At 52.9% G+C, this 16,611-nt stretch overlaps 1 protein-coding gene across 8 annotated transcripts in view; it reads left to right on the top strand.

Moving 5' to 3' along the window:
• Positions 1-4,836: 4,836 nt before the first annotated feature.
• Positions 4,837-16,611, top strand: part of CEP131 (centrosomal protein 131) — a 37,635-nt gene continuing 25,860 nt past the window's right edge. For 2 of the 8 annotated variants that reach the window (XM_054456596.2, XM_063656325.1), the window contains exons 1-2: positions 4,837-5,301; positions 7,964-8,157. In XM_054456596.2, the coding sequence (XP_054312571.1) occupies positions 7,981-8,157 (177 nt within the window). In that variant the 5' untranslated portion in view covers positions 4,837-5,301; positions 7,964-7,980. Of the gene's footprint in view, positions 5,422-7,963; positions 8,158-16,611 lie in introns of all 8 variants that reach the window. The other 6 variants (XM_054456598.2, XM_063656326.1, XM_063656324.1 and 3 more) reach the window with 5 other exon arrangements.

Genomic DNA, 16,611 nt, shown 5'->3' with positions numbered 1-16,611 from the left:
GGTCAAGGCTGCAGTGAGCCATGATTGTGCCACTGCACTCTAGCTCTGTCACCTAGTGCGGTGGTGCAGTCACAGCTCACTACAGTCTCAACCTCCTGAGTTCAAGCAATCCTAAGCAATCCTCATGCCTCAGTCACCACACGTGGCCTTTTATTTTTTTGGTAGAGATGGGGCTCTTGCTATGTTGCCCATGCCGGTCTCCAACTCCTGGCCTCATGCAATTCTCCCACCTCAGTCTCCCAAAGTATTAGAATGACAGGCATGAGCTGCTGTGCCTGGCCTCACACTTTTGTTAAGGATTTCAAACTTTCGTTAAAGTTTGTTTTATGGCCAAGAATATAGTTTATCTTCGTGGATGTTCCATGTACACTTGGTCTAGAAAACTAGAGATCAATATCCTTCTGGAATATAGATGCAAAATTCCTCAAGAAAACAACAAAATGAATCCAATAATATATAATATATAAAAAGTGTAATACATCACTGTAAGTGGAATATATCCCAGGAATGCAAGGCTGTTTCAACCTATGAAAATCAGTGTAATTCAATCCATCATATTAACAGTAAACAAAAATCAAACGATCATTTTATGCAGAAAAAAACAAACAAAATAAATTCAGCATTCACTCATGACCCAAAAACCCTCCCAAATTTGACAAACTAGAAATGAAAGAGATCTTTTGGGTGGCAAGGGGTTGCTGCAAAAACCCCTCAGCTGACATCACACTTAATGCTGAAGGACTGAATGCTTTCCCCTACAACTGGAAAGAAGCCCATGGTGTGCACGCTAACCATTTCTGTTCAGCATTATACTGAAGCCCTGGCCAGTTCGATAAAGCAAGAAAAAACTAGAAAACCAGACACATTACAAAGGAAGAAATAAAACATACTATTCACAGAAAACAGGATTGTAGAAAATCCCGTGAAATCTTCCAAAACCTTCCTAAGACTAAGAAGTGAGTTTAGCAAAGACACAGGCTCCAGGGTAAATATACTAACATCAGTCACACTTTTGTAATAGCAATAAACAATTGGAAATTAAAGCATAAAAAACTACCATCTGTAATGGCACTCCAACAATGAAATGATTAGGTATAAATTAGAAAGATATACATAGGATGTGTATGCTGAAAACTTCAAAATACTGATGAAAGAAATCAGTGAAGATCTAAATAAGTGGAGAGATATACCATGTTCATAAATTATGGTGTCAATTCTTCCCAGATTACAGGTCTACAGACAATGTAATCCCCATCAAAATCACAGCTGGATTTTTTTTTAAGATAGTGACAAGCTGAAACTCAAATTTATAGGAAAAGTCAAAAGAATTTGAATAGCCAAGGTAATTTGGAAAAAGAAGAACAAAGGACTCAAAACCTGATTTCAGGATTGACTCTAGGCCAGGTGCAGTGGCTCGTGCCTGTAAGCCCAGCACTTTGGGAGGTGAACGTGGGAGAATTGCTTGAGCCTAGGAATTTGAGACTAGCCTGGGCAACATGTGAGACCCCCATCTCTGCAACAACAACAACAACAACAACAAAAGCACTAATCAAGACAGTGTGGTAGGCCGGGCGCGGTGGCTCACGCCTGTAATCCCAGCACTTTGGGAGGCCGAGGCTGGCAGATCACGAGGTCAGGAGATCGAGACCATCCTGGCTAACACGGTGAAACCCCGTCTCTACTAAAAATACAAAAAATTAGCCAGGCGTGGTGGTGGGCGCCGGTAGTTCCAGCTACTCGGGAGGCTGAGGCAGGAGAATGGTGTGAACCCGGGAGGCGGAGCTTGCAGTGAGCCGAGATCATGCCGTTGCACTCCAGCCTGGGCGACAGAGAGAGACTCCATCTCAAAAAAAAAAAAAAAAAAAGAATTCAAGACCAGCCTGGCCAACATGGCAAAACCCTGTCTCTACTAAAAATACAAAAATTAGCCGAGTGTGGTGGTGCAAGCCTGTAGTCCCCTCTACTTCAGAGGCTGAGGCAAGAGAGTCGATTGAACCCAGGAGGCAGAGGTTGCAGTGAGCCAAGATCGTGCCACTGCACTCCAGCCTGGGCAACAGAGGGAGACTCCATCTCAAAAACAAAACAAAATAAAACAAACTTCTCTTTGAATGACACAGTTAAGAAAATGGAAAGACAAGACACAGACTGGGGGAATAGATTTGCAAATCACACATCTCATGAAAGACATACAAAGACCATTTAAAGAACACTGAAAACTAAAAAATAAACCACCCCCAATTTTTTTTTTTTTTTTTGAGACGGAGTCTTGCTCTGTCGCCCAGGCTGGAGTGTAGTGGCACAATCTCGTCTCACTGCAAGGTCCACCTCCTGGGTTCACGCCATTCTCCTGCCTCAGCCTCCTGAGTAGCTGGGACTACAGGTGCCCGCCACCTCACCCGGCTAATTTTTTGTATGTTTAGTAGACATGGGGTTTCACCATGTTTTCCAGGATGGTCTCGATCTCCTGACCTTGTGATCCGCCCGCCTCGGCCTCCCAAAGTGCTGGGATTACAGGCGTGAGCCACCGCGCCCGGCCAACCACCCCAAATTTCAAAGAAGGCAAATGATTTGAACAGATACTTCACTGAAGAAGATATATGAATACCCGACACAGAAGTACATGAATAGATAGATTCTCAACATCGTCAGTCTTCAGGGAAATGCAATTTATAACATATGGGATCCCATTACACACCTATTAATATGACTTAAAAAAATAAAACCAGGCCAGGTGCAGTGGCTCATGTCTGTAATCCTAGCACTCTGGGAGGCCGAGGCGGGTGGATCATGAGGTCAGGAGATCGAGACCATCCTGGCTAACACAGTGAAACCCCATCTCTACTAAAAATACAAAAAATTAGCTGGGCGTGGTGGCGGGCGCCTGTAGTCCCAGCTACTCAGGAGGCTGAGGTAGGAGAATGGCGTGAACCCGGGAGGCGGAGCTTGCAGTGAGCCAAGATCGCGCCACTGTGCTCCAGCCTGGGCGAAAATGCGAGACTCGGTCTCAAAAAAATAATAATAATGAAACAAAAAAATAAATAAATAAGTAAACAAATAAAACCAAACCCTGACAATACCAAGAGCTGAGGAGGATGGGGAGCAACTGCAACACCTGTGGCGCTGGTGGGAGCGTAGAGCTGTACAACTTCATTGGAAAATAGCTTAGTAGGCCGGTGTGGTGGCCCACGCCTGTAATACCAGCACTTTGGGAGGCCGAGGTGGGTGGATCACCTGAAGTCAGCAGTTCAAGACCAGTCTGGCCAATATGATGAAACCCTGTCTCTACTAAAAATACAAAAATTAGCCTGGCGTGGTGACATGTGCCTGTAATACCAGCTACTCGGGAGGCTGAGGCAGGAGAATCTCTTGAGCCCAGGAAGTGGAGGTTGCAGTGAGCCAAGATCATGCCATTGCACTCCAGCCTGGGCGACAGAGGGAGACTCCATCTCGGAAAACAAAACAAAACAAAAAAAACAAAAAAAAAGAAAATAGCTTGGCGGTTTCCTTTATTTTTTTTTCTTTTTCTTTTTTTTGATACGGAGTCTTGCTCTGTTGCTCAGGCTGGAGTGCAGTGGTGATCTCCGCTCACCGCAATCTCTGCCTCCCGGGTTCAAGCGATTCTCCTGACTCAGCCTCCTGAGTAGCTGGGATTACAGGCGGACGCCACCAGGCACGGGTAATTTTTTTTGTATTTTTACTAGAGACGGGGTTTTGCCTTGTTGGCCAGGCTGGTCTCGAACTCCTGACCTCAGGTGATCCGCCCACCTCGGCGTCCCAAAGTTCTAAAATTACAGGCGTGACCCACCGCGCCTGGCCGGCAGTTTCTTATAAACAATCATATGATCCAGCAACCCCACTCCTGGGTATTTACACAGGAGAAATGAAAAGTTGTGTCCACACAGAAGCCGGTGAGTGAATGTTTATGGCAGCGTCATTCATAATTGCCAAGCACCAGGAACAATCTCTGCGTCCTTCATTTGATGAATAAAATAAGCAAATGTGGTTCACGCCGGTTACAGGATACCACTCAGCAATAAAGAGGAACCAGCATGAATCTCAAAATGCGAAGTGGTAGAAGCCAGATCCACAGGCTACGCGCTGCGCCACATCCCTTTTGTGTGACATTCTGGAAAAGGCCGCCTCTAGGGATGGAGAACAGACAGAACTGAGCAGCCGCCACCAGCAGTCAGCAGGTGCGGGATCCGGAGGGAGAATGTTCTGTAACTAAAGTTACACAACTCCACTGCACACCAAAAAATGTGGATTTTACTGTATATAAACCAAACCTTTTATTTCACAGAGCACTGGATTTTTTGAAAAGCGGGGAGGGGAGACCAGTGTGCAGTGACTTTTAGGGGAATGATGGCTTCCCTGGAGGGGACCTGGGCGGGATCCCCAGGGCTCCTGGAGAGAGGGGGAGTCACAAAGCGGCTACGTACTGGGCGCAGCGTTAAAACTTTGGAGAAGGAAAAAAAACAACAAAGCAGCGCGAAGGGAAGGAGGTCAGGGAGGTTAGCAAGGCGCCCACACGCCCTCGCAGTCGTACTGAGTAACGAGGGGAGGCGCGCACGCGGGTGGGCACAGAGCGGCCTAGGACAGCGTGGGAGCCCGGGGCCGCGGGAGTGCGGCGGCCTGGGGGTGTCGGAGAGCGGAGCCGAGGCCCCGTGCTCCTCGCGCCCTCCCTGGTGTCTCCTCCCTAGACCCTGCGTGCCCCGCCTACACCTGCCTTGCCCCGCCCACATCTGCCTCGCTCCACTCGCCCATCACACCCCCACCTCACGCCCCGCCCACAACCGCTCACGCCCCGCCCACAACCGCTGGGGCCCCGCCCCCGTCCGGCCAGCTCCTCCCGCCGCCCTCGGCCCCTCGGCCCCCTGTATGACCCGTCCCTTTCCAGCCGCGTCCAATCGGCCGCTCTCTGCAGTCGCGTCCCTCAGCCCTCCGTCGCTCCTCCCACGCTTGAACTTCCCGAAGGACAGCCGAGCGGCCCCATGAGCTCCCGGGACGGCCTGAGCGGGAGCGTGAAGGGCCAATCCGGAGTCGGCGCGCGCAGGAAAGGCGGGCCGGCGTGACGGACTGGGGAGGTGGTGCCAGGCTGGTTGCTAGCTGCCGCCGCCGCTCACCCCGGCCGTCCGGCCGCTTCATTGTCACCGGGCCTCGGGGCAGTGTTGGGGGTGGCGGGGCGCCAGGTCGCCGACCCGAGGTTTGGGCGCGACTGGTTCCGCATCCGCTCCCCGCCGGCCGAATCTGCAGGCCGCGCGCGCCAGGCAGGCTTCGCTGCTGCGCCCCCGGCCCGCGCAGGTGAGGGGGCCCGGGCAAGGGAGGGGGTTGCAGAGCGCGGAGGTTGGAGGGGTCCGGAGCCCGCGCAGGTGGGAGGTCCTGGTCCAGTGATGAAGTGATGGGGATCCGGGGCACGCACAGGTGAGGGGGAGATCTGGTGCCCGCGCAATTGAAGGAGGGGTCCGAGGGAAGTGAGGGGGATCCAGGGTGCGCACAGGTGGGGGAGATCCGGGGCCCGCGCAGGTGAGGACAGGCTCGTGCCTGAGGGTGTGGGTCCCCACCTCCATCCCCTCCACCCCCTGCACCTCCGTCCACTCCCCTCTGGTCCCCAGGACAACATGGAGTCCAGTCCCGGCATCTCTGGCCCGGCTGCCTTAAGCCCTAGGGAAAATGGGGAGATGGGAGCTGCCCCGAGGACAGGTGGAGGGCTCTGCTCTGCGCGTGGGCTCTGGCCTCTCTGTCCAGGGTCAGGGTCAGGGTCAGGCCACCCTGGGAACCAGGTCCTGGCGCTGGTCATCAGTCCCCGCCCCTTCAGGTCCTGGGAGGGACACAGTTTTATCCAAGATGTGGTGGCCTCCCAGGCCTCCCTTCTTCTGGCCTGGAGGTTTCCATGGAGAGGCCGCGTTCTCCATCCCAGAGCCGCTTGCATGTGTGGCTGGGAGAGCAGAGTCCTGGGCTCCAAGGGCTTGCATGGGTCCAGCCAGGGGTGGACAGTGCCCTGCAGGAGGAGGGTGTTAAGTTTCATCCGCACAACCGGAAGTGCATAACTGAGGACTGGGACCTGGTCAGTGGCAGGGTCAGCCTCTAGGGAGTAGGGGTATCCATCTCTCCTTGGAAGGGACCTTGGGGGACCTGCTGTGGGGTGCTGGGCTGAAGCAAGCCCAGGGTGACCTTGGGCGATAGGTTGGGTGCCTGCTGGCCCACTGGAGGCCACTGTGACAGGGAGGTAATTCTCAGCGTTGGTCCCTGGCGCCAGCTTCTCCCATTCATCTGCTGGTTCAGCTGAGTGCCTTTCCCTGCAGGTGCGGGGGTTGCACAGGAGCCACACAATTCATAAACCAACTGTGTACAGCCACAGGAAGGGAGTCAGAGCCGGATGGGGAGTGAAGACTGATGGGTGCTCAGGGAAGGCCTCTGAGTGCAGAGAGGGAGTGTCCTGAGACCTAGAGGCAGGGGACTGGCCGGGGCCAAGCTGGCTGAGTTTGAGGAGCACCAGGGAGGCTGTGTTGGCTAAAGCCACAACAAAGGGGCACAGCAGGGGAGCTGGCGAGGTCACAGAGGGCCAGATCTTGCAGGAGTTGGATGTGTGGACTTTATTCTCTGTGCCTAGGAAGCTGTTGCAGGGTTTTTGGCAGGGGCATATGCACGAGCTGAGACCTGTTCAGAAAGATCAGCTGAGGCACCATGTGGGGACGGGCTGGGGGCCGGCAGGGTTTGCTCTGAGAAGGTCCAAAGTAAGGAAGCCAGCATCCCCAAGCTTACTCCTCGATCGTCAGAACCCCCGTCCCCTGCTGGCATAACATTACCCAGTGAGTGCTCGCCCAGTGCAGCCTTGAGGCCTTGAGACCAGCATCTTGTCTGGACCTCACAAAACCACCCCCACCTTTTTTTTTTTTTTTTTTTTTTGAGATGGAGTCTGGCTGTGTTGCCCAGGCTGGAGTGCAGTGGCATGATCTTGGCTCACTGCAAACTCTGCCTACCGGGTTCAAGTAATTCGCCTGCTTCAGCCTCCCGAGTAGTTACAGGCGCCCGCCACCACGCCCGGCTAATTTTTTGAATTTTTTAGTAGAGGTGGGGTTTCACTGTGTTGCTTAGGCTGGTCTTGAACTCCTGAGCTCAGGCAATCCGCCCGCCTTGGCCTCCCAAAGTGCTGGGATTACAGAGTGAGCCACTGTGCCCGGCCAACATGCAACCCCTTTTTAAAATGTGTATTTTTAGTTAAGGGCCTGGCACGGTGGCTCATGCCTGTAATCCCAGCACTTTGGGAGGCCAAGGCAGGCGAATCACTTGAGGTCAGGAGTTTGAGACCAGCCTGGCCAACATGGCAAAACCCCATTTCTACTTCTACTAAAAATACAAAAATTAGCCAGGCGTGGTGGTGGGCACCTGTAATCCCAGCTACTCAGGAGGCTGAGGCAGGAGAATCGCTTGAACCTGGGAGGCAGAGGTGGCAATGAGCCGAGATCGTGCCACTGCACTCCAGCCTGGGTGACAAGAACGAGACTCCGTTTCAAAAAAATAATAAAATAAAAAATAAATCAAATGTCCCTTTTACAGAAGAAGAGAGTGGGGCTCGGGCAGTGGCTTTCTCAGAATCATGATGTGGGGTAGATGGCAGAACCTGGCTCACACCGACAATGGCCTGTGGTCCAGGCTCCCTCTGGGGTGCTGCTGGCTTGTTCCCACCCACGGGCCTTGCCCTCGCCGCCCACCTGTCCATCATCCAGGGCCCTCCTGTCCTGCCATACGCTGACATTGGGCTCAGAACAGCTCCCTCATGTTCCTGTCGAGGAGCCTGCCACCAGCCAGAGGGGTGCGTAGGTTGTGACAGGCCTTCCCGGGAAGTTTGGTGGCCAGTGGACCCAGGTGTCCTGGGCCGGCTGAGGCTGGGCTGGAGGTGGTGGGTGCAGGGGACTGTAGTTCCCCCATGGCATCTCATTGCAGCTCTTGCTTCCCCACTCAGGGCCTGCCTCGTCCACCATGAAAGGCACCCGGGCCATCGGCAGCGTCCCGGAGCGCAGCCCAGCCAGTGTGGACCTGAGTCTGACAGGTCTCCCTCCGCCTGTGTCCCGGCGCCCTGGCAGTGCCGCCACCACCAAGCCCATCGTCCGCTCTGTCTCCGTGGTCACAGGCAGCGAGCAGAAGAGGAAGGCGCTGGTGAGTACTGTGGCCTAGGAGTCCGGGCCCCTGCCTCCTGGAGGGCTGTTGTTCAGTTGGCATCTGACCCCTGGGTCCAGCTCCACATGTGTACAAGTGCCTCACATCTGGACATGCTGGATCCTTGTGGCTGTTCCAGGGGGCAGGTAGGACTTGAGTCTTACAGGCGTGGGCGCTGAATCACTAGAAGGTCAAGCCAGAGCCTGGATTCTTTCAGCCACAGCCCCAGGCCTCCTGTGCCACCGCCCTTTGGATTTGTTTGAGTCCTCAAGAAATGGGGTTGGCTGGGCTCAGTGGCTCACGCCTGTAATCCCAGCACTCTGGGAGGCCGAGGCGAGTGGATCACCTGAGGTCAGCAGTTCAAGACCAGCCTGACCAACATGGTGAAACTCCGTCTCTACTAAAGATAGAAAAAAAAAATTAGCCTGGCATGGTGGTGCATGCCTGTAATCCTAGCTACTCGGGAGGCCGAGGCAGGAGATTTACTCGAACCTGGGAGGCAGAGGTTGCGGTGAGCCGAGATCGTGCCAATGCACACCAGCCTGGCAACAGAGTGAGATGCCATCTCAAAAAAAAGAAAAAAGAAAGAAAATAAATGGGGTTGACCTGTGGGGAGGGCGATGAGCTCCTGGTGGCCTTGGAGAAACCTGGACGGGTGTGTGGGTGTGTGGGTGTATGGGCGGCAAGACAGCTGTGGGAGCTTCGGGGTGAGAGCTGCCTTTCCTGCCCACCTCTGGGAGTGGGGAGGAGGGTGGGCGGTTCCCAGATGGGAGCTGTGAGAGGCAGGCCGGGCCTGCTGCACCCTGAGTTGGTGTCTGCCAGGCCCAGTCTTTGGGGCAAGGGAGGAATCGAGCCGCTCTGTGGGGGTTGGGGCAGAGCCTGACCAGAGTCTCTCCTGAGCTTCCAGAACAGCAAGGGCCTGGGGGCCTTGGCTTCGATGCAGCAGCAGGTCTGGGGCTCCCTGCCTGGGGTCCGTGCCAGGCAACACAGCAGGGCAGAGAGAAGGCTTGTGGGGTCTGGAGGGCAGTCGAGGCTTCCCACAGGAACCCCTGGCAGGTCCAGGCCAGGGTTCCACTGTGAATAAAAGGCTTGGACCTCCCCCTTCTCCTTGAAAAAGTTATTCCTGTGTCTGCCCTAGAAGCACCTCTAGGTAGGCAGGGTGTGGCCCGCCAGATGCCTAGCTGAGTTCCAGGGTAAGGGCAGATGGGCCAGTAGCGGTCCCTTGGACCAAGCAGGTTCCCAAAGCCTGGGGCAGGCAGGGCGGGGACCCAGGATGTCCTGATGTGTCATTGTGGCCGGCAGGTTGTCTAAAGATTTGGTGCGTCTCTAGGCATTTACAGACATAAGCTGTAAAAATTAAAATATGCTGCACTGTTTTAGCAGAGGGGTAACCAACTTGGGCTAGAGCTGTCTCTGAGCCCGCTGCCTCTCCTGTCCTCAGCCCCGCTCCTGCGTCGCTGACCCCCTCACCCACCTGCCTTGGCCCCTCCCACTGTCTCTAAAGCCCTAGGTTCATGGCACATGGGGCAGGGAAGACGCACTCAAAATCGCAGATCTGGGCTGGGCGAGGTGGCTCACGCCCGTGATCCCAGCGCTTTGGGAGGTGGAGGCGGGCGGATCACCTGAGGTCAGGAGTTCAATACCAGCCTGGCCGACATAGTGAAACCCTGTCTCTACTGAAAATACAAAAATTAGCCGGGCGTGGTGGCGCGCACCCTTAATCCCAGCTACTCGGGAGGCTGGGACAGGAGAGTTGCTTGAACCCGGGAGGAGGAGGTTGCAGTGAGCCGAGATCGTGCCACTGCACTCCAGCCTGGGAGAAAGAGCAAGACTCTGTCTCAAAAAAAAAATGAAAGAAAGAAAGAAAGAAAAAAGAAAGAAGGAAAGAAAGGAAAGGAAGGAAAGAAAGAAAAGAAATCACAGCTCTGTTGTGTGGAGACTTGTTATAAAAGTTTCCGGGCTTTCTAGTAGATGGTCTTTGGGCGGCATGGACGGGCTGTATCCGAGGCCGACCCGGGCACCTAACCACACTCCCAGCCTTTCTGCTGGGAAATGTTCTGTTGCTGAATAGAGGTTCAAAGCCACAGCGAACGCTAATCGTATTGATCCCTCCTTTCCTCGGCCAGCACCATTGCCTGCTCCCGCAGAGTTGAGTGGTGACTGCTAACAGTCCCCTTGTTCATGGAATGTTCCAGCTGTTCACTTTAATTCTTTGAGCCCCTCGCTCGATCCGAGACGGCCCCACCCATGCCTGCCTGTCTGCCTTCTGTCGGGCACATGGTGGGAGCTCAGGAACTGCTGGTGGAAGAGGAACCCCCGCCAGTGTGTGACGTGGCCTCGGGTTTCTGTTGCGCCTGGTCCCCATCCTCTCGGCCACCTGCCCTGCTACCACTCAGTCTCATTGGGATTCCTGGAGAGCAGTTGTTTTGGCCAGGCATGGCTTCACACCTATACAAGGTGGCACGCGATTCTTTTCTTCCTGGTGTTTGTAGGTGGGGTGGGGTGCTGTCCCCTGGCTCAGAGACCTTCTCAGTGGCCATTGGCCTGGGGTTTCCACTTTACCCCTTGTCTCTAAAGATCTGCCTGGGTCCACGGCCTGCTGTCCCGGGATTCCCCAGCCAGGATGTAACTGCAGTTCCTGCCGGTCTTCTGGCTCAAGAGATGTCGGTACGAGACTGTAGAGGGTCCCTCTTCCTTGCCCCAGCTGTGTGCCCACCTGATCCTCTAGCCCCCTAGATCATTATTCACTCTGGTTCCCATCCCCTGAAAGAAAAGAGGTCTTTAAATCCCAAGAGCACAAGCTCACTGGGGAACAGACATCACTGCACATATGTGTCACGGCCACAGGGGCCGCCTGCCCCTCCCTGGGCAATGTTGCCTTCTTGCAGGTGGAGTTTAGGGTTTTTAGTCCATGATTTGATTTACCATCTGAGCATGAGTGGTGTCCGTCAGTGAGTGGAAGCCCCTTCACCCGTCCCCTGACATCCCTTGTCTTCCTCTTGGAGGCTGTGAAACTGACCCCAGGAAAATCGAGACGAGAAGAAGGGCACCCATAATTCCATGGCCCTGGTGCAATGACTGGTGCCATTTCTGGGGATGATTTCAAAATTCCTACCGTGTTTTTTGAATAGGGCATTCGCACCCACCATTTGGGAAAAGGGGGCTGGCTCATTGAGCAGTGAGCCTGTCCTGCCCGACCTTGTGGGCCTCTCTCCTAGGCGGCTGCCGTTCCGTTTCTCCTGCACCCACACTTGCTCCGGGCACACAGGCATCAGTGATGCTGGAGATGTGTTGGAACAAGTGCCATATCCATCAGCTGCATGGGCTCCTGCATTCTCTTTTTTTTTTTTCTTTTTAAGACAGGGTCTTGCTCTGTCGCCCAGGCTGGAGTGCAGTGGAGCAACCACAGCTTACTGCAGCCTCCACCTCCTGGACACAAGTGATCCTCTTACCTCAGCATCCTGAGTAGCATGGATTACAGGCGCTCACCACCCCGCCCAGCTAATTTTTAATTTTTTTTTTTTTTTTTTTGAGACAGACTTTTGCTCTTTTTGCCCAGGCTGGAGTGCATTGGTGAGATCTTGGCTCACTGCAGCCTCCGCCTCCCAGGTTCAAGGGATTCTCCTGCCTCAGCCTCCCAAGTAGCTGGGATTACAGGCATGCGCCGCCATGCCCAGCTAATTTTGTATTTTTAGTAGAGACGGGGTTTCGCCATGTTGGTCAGGCTGGTCTTGAACTCCTGACCTCAGGTGATCCTCCCGCCTCAGCCTCCCAAAGTGCTGGGATTACAGGTGTGAGCCACCACGCCCAGCCTACTAATTTTTCAATTTTTTTGTAGGGACAGGGGTCTCACTAGGTTGCTGGTCCTCAACTCCTGGGCTGAAGTGATCTTCCCGCCTCGGCCTCCCAAAGTGCTGGGATTATGGGCGTGGGCCGCCACACCTGACTCTGCTCCCGCTTTCTTTACATTGTTTTGTAGCAGCTGACAATAGTTCATTAGATGATGCACCAGAACTTCACCCAGTGGTCCTCTGGATTTTCCTTATCATAGTACCAAGAGTGGCGCAGCAAATACCCTTGTGTCTGTGCCATTTTGCATACATGCAAATATGCCTGTAGAATAAATCCTGAAGGATAATTACTGGGTCAGAGCATAAGTCCATTTAAAATTTTGAAAGGGGGGCCAGTTGCCATGGCCCATGCCTGTAATCCCAGCACTTTGGTAGGCCGAAGCGGGCAGATTGCTTGAGGTCAGGAGTTCGAGACCAGCCTGGCCAACACAGTGAAACCTCGTCTCTACTAAAAATACAAAAAATAGCTGGATGTGGTGGCAGGCACCTGTAATGCCAGCTACACAGGAGGCTGAGGCAGGAGAACTGATTGAACCCGGAAGCTGGAGGTTGCAGTGAGCCAAGATCGCACCGCCGCACTCTAGCCTGGGTGACAGTGAGACTCCATTTCAAAAAAAATAAAATAAAATAAATAAAAAAATTTGAAAGGGGGCCGGGAGTGGTGACCAATATCTGTAATTCCAGCACTTTGCGTGGCTGAGGTGGGAGGATCACTTGAGGCCAGGAGTTTGAGACCAGCCTGGGCAATATAGTGAGACCCCTGTCTCTACAAAAAAATTTAAAAATTAGCCGAGTGTGGTGGTGCATGCCTGTAGTCCCAGCTACATGGGAGGCTGAGGCAGGAGGATGGCTTGAGCCCAGAAAGTTTGAGGCTGCAGTGAGCTATGATCGTGCCAGTGCTCTCCAGCCTGGGCAACAGAGTGAGACTCTATCTTTTAAAATTAAAACTAAATTTTAAATTTTTGGCCAGGCGCGGTGGCTCATGCCTGTAATCCCAGCACTTTGGGAGGTCGAGGCAGGCAGATCATGAGGCCAGGAGATTGAGACCGTCCTGGCTAACATGGTGAAACCCCATCTCTACTAAAAATACAAAAAAAAAAAAAAATTAGCCGGGCGTGGTGGCGGGCGCCTGTAGTCCCAGCTACTCAGGAGGCTGAGGCAGGAGAATGTCGTGAACCTGGGAGGCGGAGCTTGCAGTGAGCCGAGATCACGCCGCTGTACTCCAGCCCGGGCGACAGAGCGAGATTCTGTCTCAAAAAAAAAAAAAAAATTTTTTTTGATAGGCATTGTCACGTTGCTGTCCGTAAAGATCGTTGCCCCAAGTCACACTCTCATCTTAGGGTGCCACGGGGCCTGCTCCCTCGTGCTCTGGCTGACACACGTGCAGCACACTTTTTGGTCTTTACAGGTTCCATAGGTGACAAAAGATATCTGACTGTACTGCCTTTTAGTTTTTTACTTTTTACTTTTAATTTTTTTCTTTTTCTTTTTTGAGATGAAGTTTCACTCTTGTCACCCAGGCTGAAGTGCAATGGTGTGATTTCAGCTCACCGCAATCTCCATCTCTTGGGTTTAAGCAATTCTCCTGCCTCAGCCCCCAGAGTAGCTAGGATTACAGGTGCGCACCATCATGCCCGGCTAATTTTTGTATTTTTAGTAGAGACAGGATTTCACCATGTTGGCCAGGCTGGTCTCAAACTCCTGACCTCAAGTGATCTGCCTGCCTCGGCCTCCCAAAGTGCTGGGATTACAGGCGTGAGCCTCCGGCATGACTGTACGATTTTTAAAAATAAACCTTTTTTTTTTAGTATATTTTTTTAAAAAAAAATAAACCTTTTTTATGTTAGTATAGTTTTAAATTTATAGAAAAACTGGAAAGAAAGTGCAGGATGTTTCCCTGTACCCCACCCAGTCTCCGCTATTTGAATATCTTACATTATGATGGGACATAGGTACAATTAACAAGTCGTTATTGATAAATCACTGACTGTAGTCCACACTTGATTTGTATTTTTGCAGTTTTTACCTGTTGTCCTTTTCTGTCCCAGGATCCCACATGATTTTTAGGCTGTGGGTCTCAGGCTCATTTGGGCTGTGAGTTTCTCAGACTCTCCTAGTTTTTGAGGACCTTCGAGTTTTGGGGAGAGCTGGTCAGGGATTTTACAGAATGGCCCCCTGTTGGGACTTGCCTGATATTTTTCTCGTGATCAGACTGAGTGGTGGATGGGTTTTAGGAGGAAGGCCACAGAGGTAAAATACTCTTCTCACCCCATCCTGTCTGGGGTCCACGCTGTCCATGTGACCTCTCACTGGTGATGCTGCTGGCCTTGGTCCCCTGGCCACAGTGGAGGGTCAGGCTTCTCCACTGTGAGGTCGCCCATCCCCTTTGCTCTCTGGAAGGAAGTTGCTTTGTTCAGCTCACACGGAAGGGGTGGGGAGTTTTGCTCGCCCTCCCTTAGAGAAGAGCATCTATAGAAGTTATTTGGAATTCTACACAGGAGATTTGTCTGTTCACCCTCATTTATAATTTTTTTTTTTTTTTTGAGACAGTGTCTCACTCTGTCGCCCAGGCTGGAGTGCGGTGGCATAATCTCAGCTCACTGCAATCTCCGCCTCCTGGGTTCAAGCGATTTTCCTGTCTCAGCCTCCTGAGTAGCTGGGACTACAGGTGTGCACCACCACACCTGGCTAATTTTTGTATTTTAGTAGAGATGGGGTTTCACCATGTTGGCCAGGCTGGTCTCGAACTCCTGACCTCAAGTGATCCGCCTGCCTTGGCCTCCCAAAGTGCTGGGATTATAGGCATGAGCCACCACACCTGGCCCCACTTATTAATTTTTTCAATCATTTATTATAATGGACTCGTGGATATTTATTTCACACTTCGAGTTATAATTCAATACTAGTTTACTTATTTTGTTGCTCTCATTGTCGCAGCTTTGGCCACTGGGAACTTTCAGGTGGCTCCTGTGTCCCTGTGTCATTGCCCATCACTTTGTCTTGTGAGCACATCCTTATTTCTGGCCCTATAAACTACTCCAGCCTCATCTTGTCTATTTCCTCCTCCAGTCCTGGAATCAGCCATTTCTTCAAGAAGCCCCGGTTCTTTTTCTTGGAGAGTGATCTTAGAGGCCAAGGTCTGGGAGCTGGGTATGCTTGTCTCTACTGGGCTGTTTCTGGTCTTCTCAGCCAACAGAGCAAGGAAGTGTGTAGTGTACACCAGCTGGTGTGTAATATACGCACTGTCTATACATAGTAACCATCGGTGTTGTGGGTCCTACTGATGTCTCTGCTGCTAGTGGCACCTCTCGCCCCCCGACGCTTGCTGATTGTAACCTCTCCTCCTGCAGTGAGGATGCGGCCCCATTGTCTGCTGTCCCTGGTTTAGCTCCTGTGTGTGTGTAAGGTGTGTAAGGTGGTGTCACAGTGGATAACCCAAACCCCATGGGAAGAACACCACCAATGCTGTGCCATGCTCTGGGACAGCCCCTCTGCACCGGCCCCCCTCCTGCCCAGCACTACTCGGGACAGCCCCTCTGCACGGGCCCTACTCCTGCCCAGCACTACTCGGGACAGCCCCTCTGCACCGGCCCCACTCCTGCCCAGGGCTACTCGGGACAGCCCCTATGCACGGGCCTCACTCCTGCCCAGGGCTATTAGGAAGAACCCCTCTGCCTCTAGGCTGATGGGCCCCACTTCTGCCCAGGGCTACTTGGGACTAGCCCCTCTGCACGGACCCCACTCCTGCCCAGGGCTACTCGGGACAGCCCCTCTGCACGGGCCCCACTCCTGCCCAGGGCTACTCCGGACAGCCCCTCTGCACCGGCCCCACTCCTGCCCAGGGCTATTAGGAAGAACCCCTCTGCCTCTAGGCTGATGGGCCCCACTCCTGCCCAGGGCTACTTGAGACTAGCCCCTCTGCACGGGCCCCACTCCTGCCCAGGGCTACTCGGAACAGCCCTTCTGCATGGGCCCCACTCCTGTCCAGGGCTACTTGGACAGCACTTCGCCCTCCACCTCTGATTGTATTTCTAACTTACCATCTTCTGTGAGTGAGGCTGAACATCTTTTCTTTTTCTTTTTTTTTTTTTTTTTTGAGATGGAATCTTGCTCTGTCACCCAGGCTGGAGTGCAGTAGCGCAATCTCGGCTCACTGCAACCTCCGCCTCCCAGTTCAAGCGATTCTCCTGCCTCAGCCTCCTGAGTAGCTGGGATTACAGGTGCATGCCACCATGCCCGGCTAATTTTTATATATATATCTTTTTAGTAGAGACGAGGTTTCACCATGGTGGCCAGGCTGGTCTCAAACTCCCGACCTCAGATTATCCACCCACCTCGGCCTCTCAAAGTGCTGGGATTACAGGCGTGAGCCACTGCGCCCAGCCTCATCTTTTCATATTTTTAAGAGCTGTGTATATTTCGTTTTCTATGAATTGTCCATGTTCTTTGCTGATTTTTCTATTTTTTCTTCTTTTTTTTTTTTTTTCAGAGACAGGGTCTCACTGTGTTGCCCAGGCTGGAGTGCGGTGACACTATCATAGCTCACTACAGCCTTTAACTCCTGGGCTCAAGTGATCCTCCCACGTCAGCCTCCTGAGTAGCT

Source organism: Pongo pygmaeus, chromosome 19 (genome assembly GCF_028885625.2).
Source record: "Pongo pygmaeus isolate AG05252 chromosome 19, NHGRI_mPonPyg2-v2.0_pri, whole genome shotgun sequence".
Lineage (NCBI taxonomy): Eukaryota > Metazoa > Chordata > Mammalia > Primates > Hominidae > Pongo > Pongo pygmaeus.
This window is presented reverse-complemented; position numbering and strand designations above follow the sequence as displayed.